The following is a 15789-nucleotide window of genomic DNA, read 5'->3' on the forward strand; positions in this document are numbered from 1 at the left end:
CCACTTCCAGTGGCTTTTCCACACAAATGGCCTATCTTGATTCATGATGCGGACTTTCCTAAAATCTCCCAAAGGTTCACAAAACCCAAACATGCAGCATCTGGCTTCATCATGTACCATACTTATTGCTGAGCAGCTCCAACACTAGTGGCAGCTGATGTTGGTTCATGGCTTGACCTCTCAAGGCACCTCCAAGCCCAGCGCAAGTGGTTGCCATCTATGGATTGCTTTGTGGCTCATGCCAGGTAGCCTTAGGCAGGACACAGGCTGCAGCTGAACATGGCCTGTGGCTAATGCCTGGAGGCCCCGGGGCTGGCACTTCTAGTGGCCAGTTTCCAACCCAGCTGGAGTACCACCTGGCTGCCTCCAAGGATGACACACACAAAGGGCAGACTTGGAAGGCATCAGAGCCCTGCTAAAGCAAATACTGCTCCATAGGGTCAACCCATGCACAACAACTCATCTACTGCAGTCACAGCTGGTCATCACAACCGATCATCTCGACAATCAATCCCATCCATTGAAGTGCAACCAAGGTTCAACTACAACCGGAGGGTATACACACAACCCACACAAGGGACAGACATGGAGCACCCGGCTCAGGTGACCAGGGAGACCGCACCACTGGACCCCACAGGACACCTAGTACATAAAGTCAGTCTACGAAGACCAGGAGACATAGCAGCCCTACCTAATACATAGAAACAAACAGAGGGAGGCAGCCAAGATGGGGAGACAAAGAAACATGTCCTGATAAAAGAAGAGAAAAAAGCTTGATAAAAAGAACTAAACAAAATGGAGACGAGCAATTGTGACGGGCCAGCCGTCACGAGTCGGTGGGTTCCCGAATGGGGGAGTGGGAATGAATAAAAGACACTCTCACATATGATGGCGATCGCGGACTTCAGTGATCCTGAAGACACTAAGTTTATTTTACTGCACCCATATAAGCAGTTTGAGCACGTGCAAGTATGTATTAACATAACAAATGTAAACTCTTTAGCTTTCACATAGAGGATACAAAATTCACCGAAACTCACAAGTAATTATCTTATCAATTGCCCTGATAGGCATCAGCCTTCTGTGTCTGGGAACTGGCTGCTCCCACCAAATTCCTCAGCAGCTTACAAGCTCAAGCTCCCCCCAGGTGCAGGCAGAGACAATTGCCTCAGGGGGAGGAAACAGGTAGCATAAACCAAGCCATTCTGCAAAGCTCAGAGTTTCCTGTAACCATGGCTCCCCACATCTCCCCCTTTTTTATTTTATATGAACAAAATCCATCCAGTCAGGATGGTGAGGTGACGGCGCCTGTCTTAGGCATCCCAGGACGCCTGCCTCAACTTACCCGTCATTGGTACTCATATTTTATCATACAAGCCCTGTCTTAGGTGTTGAAGCGGCTCCCAAGTATTTGCCCGTCGTTGACTAACCCGTCCCTCATAAATGCACAGGGGTGAGAGTCTTAAGACTTGCCTTAAGCTCAAGCTGATGGATGTCTAATGAGGATGGGGAGTAGGCACAGAACCAAACAGACACAGAAGCCCAATAAACCTACTCAAAGCATACTCAATTTCTTTAAAACCTGCAAACTTCTTTCAGCATACCAAGGTCCAGAAATATTAACAGGAAGCATAACAAAAGATGGTTGTTTAAGTATCATAACATGAGTTCCTAATGGTACCCAAGAAATACAATTTGCTAAAGAACAATTACTACAGGATACACTAAATTGATTTTCTATAAAGTGTACATTAACATTTCCAATCAACAGCGCATAAGGAGAAGGAACACAAGCAGATATATTAACAGTCTTAGCAACAGTAGTCCAATCTCTAGTCCCATCTTTCAAGACACTCACATGACTGCAGGGAGTGCCTGATTTACAGAACTCAACTATTTGAACAACTTCACCCATTACTCCCATAAGTCTCCATAATGAATTTTGCTGATATTGTGTATCAGAAGTCCAAAATCCAGAAATCAGTTCTCGGGCCCATCCTGACTGGTTACTTCTTGACCAGTTAATGATGTATCTGCCTGTTCCAGGAATGTCATAACGAACAGGATCATTGCCAGGACAGTCTCTCCATGGGACAGTCTCAATATTTAATTTCAATCTTTTATTGCAAGATGGATGTGATGGAGGGATGGGCAGATTTATTCTGCGTCCTCCTGACCAATCACCTAGCATATTAAGACGAACAGTCCATCCAACTAAAGAGTCATTAATGTGCATAGTGACAGGAGAACTACACAAGCACCCAGATGTTGACCTATTATTTGCAATACAAATAGGCAAACCTGTTCCTATACCATTATAAGTAAAATTCTTTTCTAGTTGTTGTTTTATGTGTCCATCAGAGGGCAATCCTAAGGCCTGAGTATCATTAACATAGACTGGAATCTCAGGACCGTCCCACACAGCGGGGTGGAGGATTGGTGGATCAGGTACATAGGCCCAATACGTCTGGTCAGGTTCCGCTTGGCAAAGCATCAGTAGCATCATCAATGGGCTGAGGGTCCACATGTCGCACCAATCTTTCTGGCAGCCACCGAGGGCCTTCTGCATCCTGTGGAAAAACACATACATGTCCTCGTCCCCATATGAGGACTGGATCTGGGCCTTGCCAAGAGCCCGTAAGTGGGTCTTTCCATTTGACCAAAGCCTGTGGGGCAGTAGAAGGATGCCAAAAGCGCTCTGCAGCACTCTTGCCATGGGCATCCAAGGTCAAAAAATTTTGAATAAAGAGAGAATGAGACAAATAATTATGAGGTGTCAGGGGATATAACTCCCCCTTTTTTATTTTTTGCAAATTAACTTTTAATGTACCATGAGTACGCTCAACAATCCCTTGTCCTTGGGGATTGTAAGGAATGCCAGTAACATGATTGATCGAAAATTGCTGGCAAAATAGAGCAAATTTTTTGCTGGTATAACCTGAGCCATTATCTGTTTTAAGTTTTTTAGGAGTTCCAATCATGGCAAATGCAGCAAGACAATGTCTAATAAACTGCATCAGGCCTTGAATCTGTGCTTTTGTAAAAGGAATAACAATAGAATCTGGCTCCTTTTCATAATATTTTCGAGCTTCCAAGCGGCTCTCCTGAATTAAACTGGCCACAAATTCATAATAAGGTGTAAGATTTTTTTGTGCAGCCACATGGAGGTGTATCCATCTAAGTGGCCCTTCTTGCCACAACACTGCTGTGGGTGTATGTTTGGTGTCTAAAACATACACATATAGAGGTTTAGAATAATCTAAAAAAGAAACATGCTGTTGCTGAATGGCTTCCTCAACCTTAGAAAGAGCCTTCCGTGCAGGCTCAGTAAGAGACCTGGGCGAGGTCGGATCAGAATCTCCTTTTAAAATTTCAAACAGTGGTTTAAGATCTCCAGTAGTTAGTCCCAAAGAAGGGCGCAGCCAATTAATATCTCCCAACAGTTTCTGAAAATCATTAAGAGATTTAAGATGATCTTTTCTGAGTTCTATTTTTTGTGGGGAAAAATGTTGAGCAAACAATTGAAATCCCAAGTAAGAATAAGGCTCACTTCTCTGTACTTTCTCAGGTGCAATAATAAGACCTGAGGCTAGAAGATTCTTTTTTATATCTGCAAAGCAAGCTAACAACATTCCTTCTTTCTTACAAGCCAATAAGATGTCATCCATATAATGAATGATATACACAGAAGGAAACTGTTTTCTGGTGTTATCAATTGCTTCACTAACAAACTTTTGACATAAAGTGGGGCTATTAGCCATACCTTGGGGAAAGGCAAGCATGAGCAATAAGCTTCCAATCCTCTGGAGGGGTGGCTTCAGTAGACAGAACATCCAAAATTGCCATGGTGAAAGGGGCAATAGGTCCATACTGCACACAAGCCTCTTTCAATTCTTTTATCTGCTTCCACTGGAAAGGCCTCCAATCCCTAACCCTACGTCCTGCCTGATCATATCTTTCAAAAATAGGATATACGCCAAACTGCTCTGTAGATTCCCCTTGCTTGTGAGCCTCTTCACAAGCTATTTGAAGAGGGGATAGTACAACAGAGTCCGATCCTGGCTTAACATAACTTGGCGAAGGCTCTGCAGGCATGTCCCAAACCGGGGACTGCAGCGGAGGTCTCCACCTACAGGACTCCTCAGGAGGTGGTGCAGAGGGATCAACTATGGGGGGATCTTTACCCCGAGGACAATTTCCTCCGTCTACAGCAACTTTAAGTTCTATCAACTGTCCCTGAATCTTTTTTATTTGATCTGCAAGAGAAAGTGCAGTATCTGCAAGTTTCTCGTCCTCCCGAGCCACAGCCACTAAAGGAGGGTTTTTGTCCCTATCATATTTGGCTCCCTCATCTTCTAATTTTTCTTGATCCTGAGGTTTTAAATCTTTCCGGTGCTCGACCGGAGTTTCCTGATAAACAGGCTCTTTATTAACCTTAAGAACTCCCTCTAACAACTTTGCGCTCTCTCCCTCCTCATCACCGGCTTGTTTCACTTTCTCTAATTTGCATTCCTCATGTTTAAGGTTCAAACAGTCTCGGATCAAAGTCCACAGTCCAAATGTTTCAATCGGAACCTGCTGAGGCCCGTGGTCAGTGTAAAAATCCTTTAACTGTTTTCCCACTTTCTGCCAGGTTCCCAGACTGACAGTGCCTTCTTCTGGAAACCACGGACAAACTTCTTTTATAAATTCTAAAAACTTATCTAACTGTTCTCTGCTCACCCGACAGCCACGGGCGGCAAGCAATTTCTTAAGTCCTCTAACATACAGGTCCTTGCTGCTAGCGTGACCCATTCTTTTCCCTAACTCGGTCCTTCTTTCAAACAAAGAAACAATCAGGTGCCCTTCTGGATTGGGGCCCAATCAAGCTCCGTGACAAAAAGTCGTGGAACTATCAATCATTCACACATTCATTCGACCGAGGGGATCGTGTCTCACTCACCGTGCATCCACTGATTCAGCTCTAATGAGCCGGGGCCCTTTCCACGCGGTGTTCCTCACTGTTACCCCCGTATTCGAGTCCCTGTTCGGGCGCCAAGTGCGACGGGCCAGCCGTCACGAGTCGGTGGGTTCCCGAATGGGGGAGTGGGAATGAATAAAAGACACTCTCACATATGATGGCGATCGCGGAACTTCAGTGATCCTGAAGACACTAAGTTTATTTTACTGCTCCCATATAAGCAGTTTGAGCACGTGCAAGTATGTATTAACATAACAAATGTAAACTCTTTAGCTTTCACATAGAGGATACAAAATTCACCGAAACTCACAAGTAATTATCTTATCAATTGCCCTGATAGGCATCAGCCTTCTGTGTCTGGGAACTGGCTGCTCCCACCAAATTCCTCAGCAGCTTACAAGCTCAAGCTCCCCCCAGGTGCAGGCAGAGACAATTGCCTCAGGGGGAGGAAACAGGTAGCATAAACCAAGCCATTCTGCAAAGCTCAGAGTTTCCTGTAACCATGGCTCCCCACAAGCAATCTATCAGATGCAGAGTTCAAAGCACTGGTTATGAGGATGCTCATTTATCTCGGTGAGAACTTCAACAAAAAGATAGGAAACATAAAAACATACAGGGAACATAAAAAAGAACCAGTCAGAAATAAAGAATACAATAACTGAAATAAAGAATGCATAGAGATAATCCACAGTAGATTAGATGAAGCAGAGGATTGAATCAGCAATTTAAAAGATATGCTAGAAGAACTTATCAGTATCCTTTTACTGTACCCAATCAGTAGAGCCAAAAGAAAAAAAATCCAAAAATATGATGATAGTTTAAGGGGCCTCTGGGACAACATCAATCTTACCAACATTTGCATCAGAGGGGTACCAGAAGGAGAAGAGAGAGACAGCAAGTAATTTAAAACTTATTTGAAGAAATAATGACAGAAGACTTCCCTAAACTGGCAAAGAAAATAGACATGTAAGCCCAGAAAGCACAGTCTCAAACAAAATGAACCCAAAGAGTCCCACACCTAGATACATAATTAAAATGCCAATGGTAAAAAACAAAGAGAGAATCTTAAAAGCAGCAGGAGAAAAGCAGTTAGTTACCTACAAGAGAGCTCCCATAAGACTGCCATGTGATTTTTCAACAGAAACTTTGCAGGCCAGAAGCAACTGGAAGGAAATACTCAGTGACAAAGAGCAAGGACCTACAACCAAGATTGCTCTACCCAGCAAGGTTATCATTTAAAATCAAAGGACAGATAAAGAGATTCCCAAACAAGAAAAAGCTAAAAAATGTCATCATTACCAAACCAGAATTACAAGGAATCTTAGACTTCTGTAAGATTAAAAAAAAAAGGTAAAAAATATGAATAATAAAATAGTAATAACTACATACCTATCAACAATTACTTTCAATGTAAATGGATTAAATAATTCAAAGCAGGATCGCAAAGGGATATTTACATACTCATGTTTATGGCATTCACAATAGCCAAGACGTATGAGCAACCCAAATGTCAACTGACAGTTGAATGGATTTAGAAAATGTAGCATATATATACAATGGAATATTATGTAGCCTAAAAATGAAGAACATTCTTATACATAATATAACATGGATTAATCTTAAGGACATTATGCTAAGTGAAACAAGCCAGTTACAAAAAAACAAATACTGTACAATTTTGCTCATGAAGTATTTAGAGTAGTAAAAATCATAAAAGCATAAAGTAGAAAAGGCTGAGAGCAGGGGTAATTAAGAGTTCAGTTGGTGTAGAATTTCAGTGTTGCAAGATAAAAACCTATAGATCTATTGCAAAATAAAGTGAGTATACTTAACACTACTGAACTGTACACTTAAAAATGTTAAGATGGTAAACTTAATATTATGTATTTCTTATCACAATAAAAAATGTGGCAGAAAAAGATGAAACATAATAAAGACATACCACATGTAAGTCAACAAAAATATATTTGAAATAATGATGAAAGTATATTTTCATAGATACATATTTATACGCTAAATATATATGTATGTTTATATATACACATATATACATATGCAAACTATTAAAATAGACTCAAAAGAGTTAAATAATCTAAATTAATGTTATGGGGAAAGATACATTTAAAAAATATATAAAAGAAAATTCACTAAAAGAAAGGGCTGAAGGCACAGGTGATTTAATGAGCAATTGCTTTTAAATAGTCATGGACCAAAGAATTCCCATCATACATAAATTTATCCAGAGCACAAAAAGAAATACAACTTCTCAATTCATTTAATCTAGCTTAATAAACCTGTAACAAAGCACTAAAAAATAAAATAAAAAAGTGTATACAAATCTCACATCCCAAGGTAGGAATTTTATATAATACACTAGTAAATCAAATCTAGAAGAATACTAATAGAAAAATATACATCATCAACTCCATAGACTTGATTTTAAGAAAAAAAGAGAATATTTTAGTACCAGGAAAAATGTTGATGTAATTCACACAGTTAGTGTGATCTCAGATCTCCACATCTAGACTTAGACAGGTGGAACTTCCAACACTGGCTCCATCAATTACTGACTTTGAGACTTCGGGGAAATTACCTAATCATTTTCTGCCTTTGTTTTCTCACAGGCAAAAGGAGATAAAATATGGTATGTCTCACAAGTTTGTTGTGAAGATTAAATGAAATAATATATGTAAAGTACCTAGCCAGGAAAATCATCAACGATTAGCTATTACTGTTGGATAGGCAGAAAACAATAAAAAGGCATTTGATAAAATTTAGTATCCATTCCTGATTTTTTAAAAGTAATAAACTAGGAATGCAAAATAGTATCGCAACATGATAAAGACTATGAAACTAAACTGAAACTTATCATGAAACTAAAAGATTATGCTTAGTAATAAAACACTAAAGGAACTTCGAATATACTCAAGAATAAAACAAAGGTGACGTTTATTACTCAGAGGTACCAAACTACAGTATGAAAGTCATAGTCCTTCAGATTGCTAAATCTGCCCAAGACTTCTAATGCCCACTGCAAGGAGTTTAGGTCCAGCTCCAGTTTTCAGGAAGAGTCCAATGTCATCACCCTCACTTCTGACACTAACTGCAAGTTCAGAAGTTTTCCAAAACTACCCTCAGTTTCTATAATTTGCTTGAAGGATTCACCGAACACACTGAAAACTACTGTACACATGCTTATGGTTAATTACAGGAAGGCTAAACAAAATCAGCCAAAGGAGACTCATAGGGCAAAGTCTAAATGGGGAGCTTTTGTAATGCTCAGGATGTTTTCCCCTTTCCTCATCCATGTGTGATGATACACGTGGAACACTGCCAACCTGGGAAGGTCACCTTAGCTTTGTGTCCAGAGATTTTTATTGGGGCTGCATTATGTAGGCGTGATCGATTGATTGACCACGTTGTTGAACTCAGTCTTCACCTTCCCTCAACCCAAATTTCAGACTGATGTCATATGGATCAAGGGGCCCAGCATGAACAACAGATACTCCTATCACTCAGGAAATTCTAAAAATGTAAAAGTTGCCTCTCAGGAATCAGGGACAAAATCCACACCTTTCTTTAGGCAAGACCACATTCTTTACTGCACATCTATTTTGCTATTAATTTTGTCAGTACAATTTTGAGATATAGTTTAACATATTCATTGTTAAAAAAAATAAATTTATTATTCATACATGACATCATTTTCTACCTTGAAGCCCTAATAGAGTCACTAGTAAAATTCAATGTATTTTTCAGATTCAGTTCCAAGAAGTTATCATAAGGAAACTCACTCAAAACCAACAGAAGACACCTTAGGGTTATTACACCATTCTCAGTAAACATATAGAGTATTAAGTAGGGGAGAGCTGACATCTTCATCTTCATATACATGCTCTATGTTACTTTACTTCATCAGTTTTCATAAACTTGGTATTTTTGTCATGCTCAAGGACTATTTATCTTTTAATTTATAAAGTTTTTCATGAAAACTAGATGCTGAGTTTTTAACAGTACATTTTTGGTGACTATTGAAATGATTGTTTTCACTTGTCATGATAAATTTTGTTAATAAATGTTCTAAGTACATTTTTTTTTTACTGTAGTTCCTCTAAATTCCTTTTTTTAAATTTTTTCAATTATAGTTGCCATTCAATATTATGTTATATTAGCTTCAGGTGTACAACATAGTGGTTAGACATATAATTTATGAAGTGATCCCCCCGATAAGTCTAGTACCCACCTGACACTATATATAGTTATTACAATATTATTGAGTATATTTCTTATACTGTATTTGATATATCCATGACTATTTTTTAACTACCAATTTGTATTTCTTAATCCCTTCACCTTTTTCATCCAGCCTCCCAACACCCCTCCCATCTGGTACCCATCTAAAGAACAAAACAAACAAATAAACAAACAAACAGACTTCTAGATAAGTATAATTTATCATTAGATTTCTTGGGAGGAGACATAGACATGATGCACACTCGTTTTTTCCTCTGTCTGCTTTGAAGATTTTCTCTTTATCCCTCACTTTAAGCAATTCGTTATGATGTGACTAGGTGTAGCTTTGTTCATGTTTCTTATACTTGGGGTTCACTAAGCTTCTTGTGTATTTAGGTTTCCAGGTGTTCTTTTGAAAAATTTTCAACCATTATTTATTCAAATTCTTCTTCTGCCCCCTCTTCTTTCCTTCAGAGACTTCAACTATATGCATATGTATATTACAATGTCTGAAGTGAACTGATGCTGTTTTTATTTTTCAGTATTTTCCTCAGTGTGTTTCATTTTGGCTACTTTGTATTGCATGTCTTCAAGTTCACTAATTAACTCTTCTGTAGCATATAACTTGCTGTTCATCACAGACATTATAATTTTCATGTGTAAAAGTCAATTTTGACCTCTTGTATCTTCTGTTTCTCTACGAAATATGTTCAATTTTGCCTCTTCCTTTCTGAATATATTTTGCATATGTTTTCTACACTTTGCCACTTTATTTTGTCAGATAAGAGACAAAATTCAGTCCTTGTTACCACATCTTTTCCAGGAGCATAAGTCTGTATAATCAATATTCATATTTTTCTGTAAAGAATCTTAGATCTCAATTTAGAAGTATAATTGGGCTGTAACCTCTTACTATTCATGTTCATGTTAATATAATAAAACCAATTTGAAAGCTTTACACTTTTTAGTATTCTAGAACAGTGAGGATCAATATGAGAAAAACAAAGTTCTCCTTAAATCAAAATGTCACTAAGTTATAGGGTGGTGCTAGAGGAAGATTTAACAAAATTATCCTAAAATATACTTGGAAAAAAGAAATAATATACAAATAAATATTGAAGGAAAAAGAGAAATAAGAGTATTTACTACCCCCAAAATGAAGGGTCAATGAAATAAGACAGAAAGTCCAAAAACAGTCCTTAGTAAGGCAGTAATTTAAGACAAGTATAATATGTCATAAATAGGTAAAAGATGTTTTATTCCATAAATGTCACTAAAATGAATAGTTAACAATAATAAAACTATTATTACTCTACCTCAAATCACTAATCAGAATAAATTCCAGAATAAATTATATAGTTAAATCAAAAAGTAAAATATAAAGAAACTGGTAGAAAATCAAGATTAATATGTTATTACAGTGGGGAATAAATCTCTAACTGTAAAGTCAAAACATGCAAATAATAAAGGAAAATGTTAATAGATTTGAAAACAAATATTATTTCCTCCACTTGTAAGAATGCATAATTAAGATGAAAAGATAAACTGAAAACTGTTATAATATATGAAAAAAAAAAAGAATTGATTCCTATAATAAAAGAGAGATCTTACAAATAAATAATAAAATTATTACAAACTCGATATAAAAAAGCAAGCAATGCATATTTTCAATATTCATAGAGAAATGGAAAATAATTACTAAACATGAAGAATATCTATTGTAGTAGTAATACAAAATCAAAACTATAAGTCAAAAGGTACATTATCACCTCAAATTTGCAAAGCTTAAAAAAAATTAAGAGTGGTGAAGGTAGTGGGAAAAGGCATTCCTATGCTGTTGATGGAGGTAGTATTTTTAAGTTTTGTGGTAGCAAGAACCTTAATAATGTTGTATCAATAAATAAATTAAAATCATGTCCTTAAAACTCATTTAAGGAAATAGAACACTCACAATATAGTTTAAATAAAGAGAATTAAAAATGCATATACAATCTAATATACCAATTTAGTAAAAAAATCTACCAAAGTGTAGACAGTGGTTTTCTCCAGATTATGGAAGTATGGCTGATTTTTATGAAACAATATTACTTTTATCATTATCCATTATTTATTCTCATTAATCCATTAATCAATTATTTATTCTCATTACAACACAGGCCTTCCTCTGAGATGAGGATGAGGGCTCTTCTCTGTAAGAGCCTGGAATTAAGCAGCCACTCCCCTGAATGCTGGCACACATTTTGGAATGGAAAACTCTCTAAAGAACTCTGAGGCCAAAAGAATTTCTCTTTCTAACTTTGACACTGTGGCATTTAATCCTTCTGCTGATAGTCAGGCAATTTCAGTACTAACTTTTTAAAGCTGGACAGAGGCTGGGGATAAAATGCCTTTCTCTGGACGTATGTTCCTCATTATGTCAGTCCCTTTATAGCTACTGCTTCAGGGTGACCTTGAAAGGAAACACCCTACAGAGCCACAAGTTGGGTAGTACTCACTAGAGAATGGTGTTACAGTGTTCAGTGTAGTGAGTAAGAAGGTACTTTATTTCCCAAAGGTGGTACAGCACCATCACTGTGCCTATAAAATAAGTAGAGATGCTTATCTGTACATAAACCTTTAAAGGAGGCCTACCACTGCACAAGTGTATCAATTTCATGTGTTTTTCAAAAGTACATAGGTTAAATACACAATAAATAACCACTGGGAGAGATTCAAGATGGTGGAGTAGATAAACACTGTGCCTGCATCCTTCCATGAACACATTAAAATTACAACTAAATTATAGAACAATTAACCTGGAGAACCATCTGAAGTCTAGCCAAATAGAAATCCTACTAAAAATATAAAGCAGTCATATCTAAATTGTTAGGAAGAGCGAAGATGCAGAATGGTCCCCACACCTGCGTGTAGTGGTTGAGAATCAGGAGGGCTATCTCAGCTGCCTTGGTTCCCTACGGAGGAGTATGAGACCCCAGTTCCCCACACCAGGCTCCCCAGCCCAGAGTAATGGTGTCAAGAAGAATAGCTCCCACAACATCTGGCTGTGAAAAACAATGGGGATTCTGACCATTTAGGTGGGCTTGAAAGCTGCAGGAAACCCGAAAACGCTCTTAAACGTCCCTCACACAGATTCACTTGTTCGCAGGCACTCACCTTGGGCTCCAGAGGAGGGATGGTGATTTGGGGGTCCTCAAAGACATACAGGGTGGGCGGCAACTGAGGTGTGGGCTGAGAGGGAGAACTGTAGGCATTTTTCCTGTGAGGGGTCCATCTTCAGGTAGCAAACAGCTGGACGCCATCTTTCCTGTTTTGAGCCCGCCCCCTCTGGCCAAATCTGAATCTGATTGGCCTGATGAGCTCTGGGGTTCCTTCCTGCTGACTCACTGGGACTCCACCTCACCCAATTCCTCCAATGCCAAAGGCACTTTCTCCTTGAGCAGCCAGCCCCACCCACATTGCACTCTTTCTTAGAAAACTATTGAAGTCTAGCAGGCAGCGACTGGCATTGGTGTGCTCTCAGCCTTTTGCTGAGTCAATCCAGGTTTAGCACTGGCACCAAACAGAATTACATTAACTTGGTGACCATAATTCTTCCCACTCTAGTGACTCCTTGAGACCTTGCCTCACCAACTCATGTACTTCACACACAAGGCATTATCAGTGGCTGAACCTTAAGGGAGGCAGCAGGTGGCAGTAGGCCTTGGAGCGTCCTAGCTTTTTGCAGAACTATGCCAGAGCCACTAATGCTGGCAGCTGTCCTCAGTTTATAGCACAGTCTCTCCCTTGCGCCACCAAGTTCAGCACAGGCAGCAAACAACTGCAGATCACTTTGTAGCTCCTACCAGATAGCAGCAGGCCAGTCACAAGCAGTAGTAGGTGACCTGGGCTTGCACTGGAGCCCCTCCCAAGAGGCTCCAAAACCAACATACTTAGAGGTTAGCTTCAGACCACAGCAGAGCACTGCTCAATTATCCCCACAAGTGGCACAATTCTTTCAACTTTTCTATATGTTTGCAAATTTTCATAATAAAGTAAAATTCGGGGAAAATCACTTAATCCTAAGGAGATATGCGAAGACATTGACTACTCTAAGTAGAAAAGGTAATCTATAAGAAGTGCTCAGTCTAATTTAAAGGCAGAAACATTGAAGGGTAGTAGTTGATACAAAACAGAGATGCTTTTCTAGGAGGCTGAATTGGAAATGTTTGCACTGGGTGATTAGCAGAGAAGCCTGAGAGAATCTCAGAATGGGCACCTCTATCTGCCCCCAAATCTAATGGGTGACAGCAAGACACTTCCATGTGGGTGGATGGACAAAGATTGTGACAGAACGGAAACTGCTGTAGGGTTGGGATTCAAGAGAAGACAGCAATGGCCTGTGTCACTGAATACTGATATCTAAAGAGCAGCTAGGAACAAGGACATTTCAGTAGATACTGGTGAAGATTAATGATAAATACCTAAACTAGATGCAAACCCACCCTCCCTCCTGGATTCAAGCACAATCCAGAGGAGAAAAGGGTAGGAAGTGATAGTGGGGAAGGTGAGAAAGAATAGCTAGAAACATAAGATCTCATAATTAACGGTTAGTAGTTTTCTCTGGCCATCGGTGTCTTAATTTTTTTATGTGTCTCTCAAACTTTCAAAAGTGATAGGAATTATTTTCTGTGTAATTGGCATTGACGATACCTTAGTTAATGTTTAAGGACACGATCGGAAAAATTGTACAGAGAGGGAAATATCTTCACTTGGAAATTACTGTCAGCATTATTACAGCTCTCTTTTTTTTTAAGGTAATACGACGTTTCCTCAAAGGATATATTTCAAAACATTCTCTTAGTAATAAAACTGTCATACATAAAACAAAACAAAAAATGAAGTGCAACTCTAAGGTCTAAATTTGATGCAGAGTGCCAGTTATATATATATAAAAAAGTAATGTGAGTCATTTTATATGATTAAGATGCATATTAATAGAGACAAGCAGAAGCTCAAATGCATGTGCACTGACACACAACCTCAGAGATTGAAATGGGAAAAAACACAAGTCCAGAACTGCTGAGAAATGGAAGCTACAGACAAAAGCTAAATATAGTGCTTGGGCTTTTGTCCCGGCTGTGTGTGCCTCGCCCTCGTGGCCTCTCCACAGAGTCTAGAGAAGAGATCTTGGCGGCAGGCAAGCAGAAAAGCCTTATGCAGACAGAGCAATTCAGAACAATACGTACAGGACAATGTGGACATGTTCTCTAATTGTTTGCCACTTAGATGAAACATTATGCATCTGGGGTGATAGTGGTTGGGGGAGGGAGGAGAGTGGCTCAGGCCACTTCTAAGCGGCCCAGTCCAATTCCCAGAGGCTTGTCTCTCACTCCTCAAGGGAGTCAGGAGGAATTGGTTACCTTGATCCAATGCACGTCTGGGAAAGTGTAAACATCAAATGAAAAACCACCACCACTGAATCTGTGTTAAGGCCATAGGTTATTTTTTAATTTTGCTTATAAAATATTTTACTTCTCTTTCCACTGTCATTTTCTCTGTCAAGGAATCTGAATTATCTCCTTTTGAGCATGTGATGGAACCTCAGAGGTTATCCCTTTCCTATATTATCTTTGATAAAGAACAGAGAAAGTTGGGGAGGAGAAGGTCTGCCTGTAATGATGACAGGGCAATGGACCCCTGCAGCGGAGAGAAAACTAAGTCTCCAACTGGATCGGTTGTTCTGCTCACAAGCCACAGCCCTGGGAGGAGGCATTCCCCACGTGTGGCAGGATTTCCTGGAGACCAGTGAGCATGTCCCGGGAATGACTGAGAGAAAAATATATCTTACCAATTAAATTAGTCTATGAACACCTACGTAACCTTACTAACAATTGTCACCCCAATAAACTTTAATTTAAAAAAATATCATGTTCTATGAAAACTGAAAGACGTGCACTATTTTAGAATCTAAAATTTTTTAAAAGTAGATTCCTTTCATAATATACTTTGCGCGTTCTGGCTTTCAGATGGTAGGATTCCTTAAAATGGGGCCTAACTACATGTAATGATGCCTGTTGCTACCGACAAACCCCACTTTCTCACACCAAGACAAGAACAAGATCTCCCCAAGAGCACCCCAGCTAAAAACTTTATCATCTAAGGACACATTAAGGCAGCTATCTGTTCAGAAGACAAGCAATAAAATATTCGACCAAGACACCCAGTTAAATTTCCAATTAAAATGATTTAGTGCCTTCATTTTTTAGGTTTTCCCAAGGTTTGCTGATGACTAAAATTATGTAATGAAGCTTTCAAGGTTTTAAATCTGCTAATTAATCTCTGCACCTTTACAATAACCCAGAGCAATAAAAGGCACAATGAAAAGTAGCAGATTAATGTAAAAGTGGATTAACCCTTAAAAGGCCTGTCTGTTCCAGTCTCGTCAACTGGCGATGAGAGCGGGTCAGGCTATCATTTGGCCTTGCAGGAAGCAGCAGCGTTAGGAGCAGTGCCTCCCATGGCAGCTATGTCACAGCCAATTCTGTGGCTACTGCAGTTCCTCCTGTGGTATCTGAAGTGCACCAAACTACTGTGATGCAAAGTACCAGGTAAGCGGG

The 15789-nt window shown here is 39.2% G+C and overlaps 1 protein-coding gene across 1 annotated transcript; it reads right to left on the reverse strand.

The window, feature by feature from the left end:
* Positions 1-853: 853 nt before the first annotated feature.
* On the reverse strand, positions 854-5053 carry LOC141571570 (endogenous retrovirus group K member 113 Env polyprotein-like). The gene is made up of 2 exons (XM_074332242.1): positions 4943-5053; positions 854-2570 (listed from the first exon to the last, which is right to left on the reverse strand). Exon 2 carries the CDS (start codon positions 2567-2569, stop codon positions 1556-1558), a length of 1014 nt encoding a protein of 337 aa, XP_074188343.1. The 5' UTR covers position 2570; positions 4943-5053; the 3' UTR covers positions 854-1555.
* Between the last annotated feature and the right edge of the window lie 10736 nt (positions 5054-15789).

This window comes from Rhinolophus sinicus, linkage group LG05 (assembly GCF_036562045.2).
Source record: "Rhinolophus sinicus isolate RSC01 linkage group LG05, ASM3656204v1, whole genome shotgun sequence".
Classification (NCBI taxonomy): Eukaryota; Metazoa; Chordata; class Mammalia; order Chiroptera; family Rhinolophidae; genus Rhinolophus; species Rhinolophus sinicus.

Bases quoted from the DNA above. Each gene is read 5' to 3' on its own strand.
- LOC141571570 (XM_074332242.1), bottom strand. From the start codon at position 2,569: ATGCAGAAGGCCCTCGGTGGCTGCCAGAAAGATTGGTGCGACATGTGG.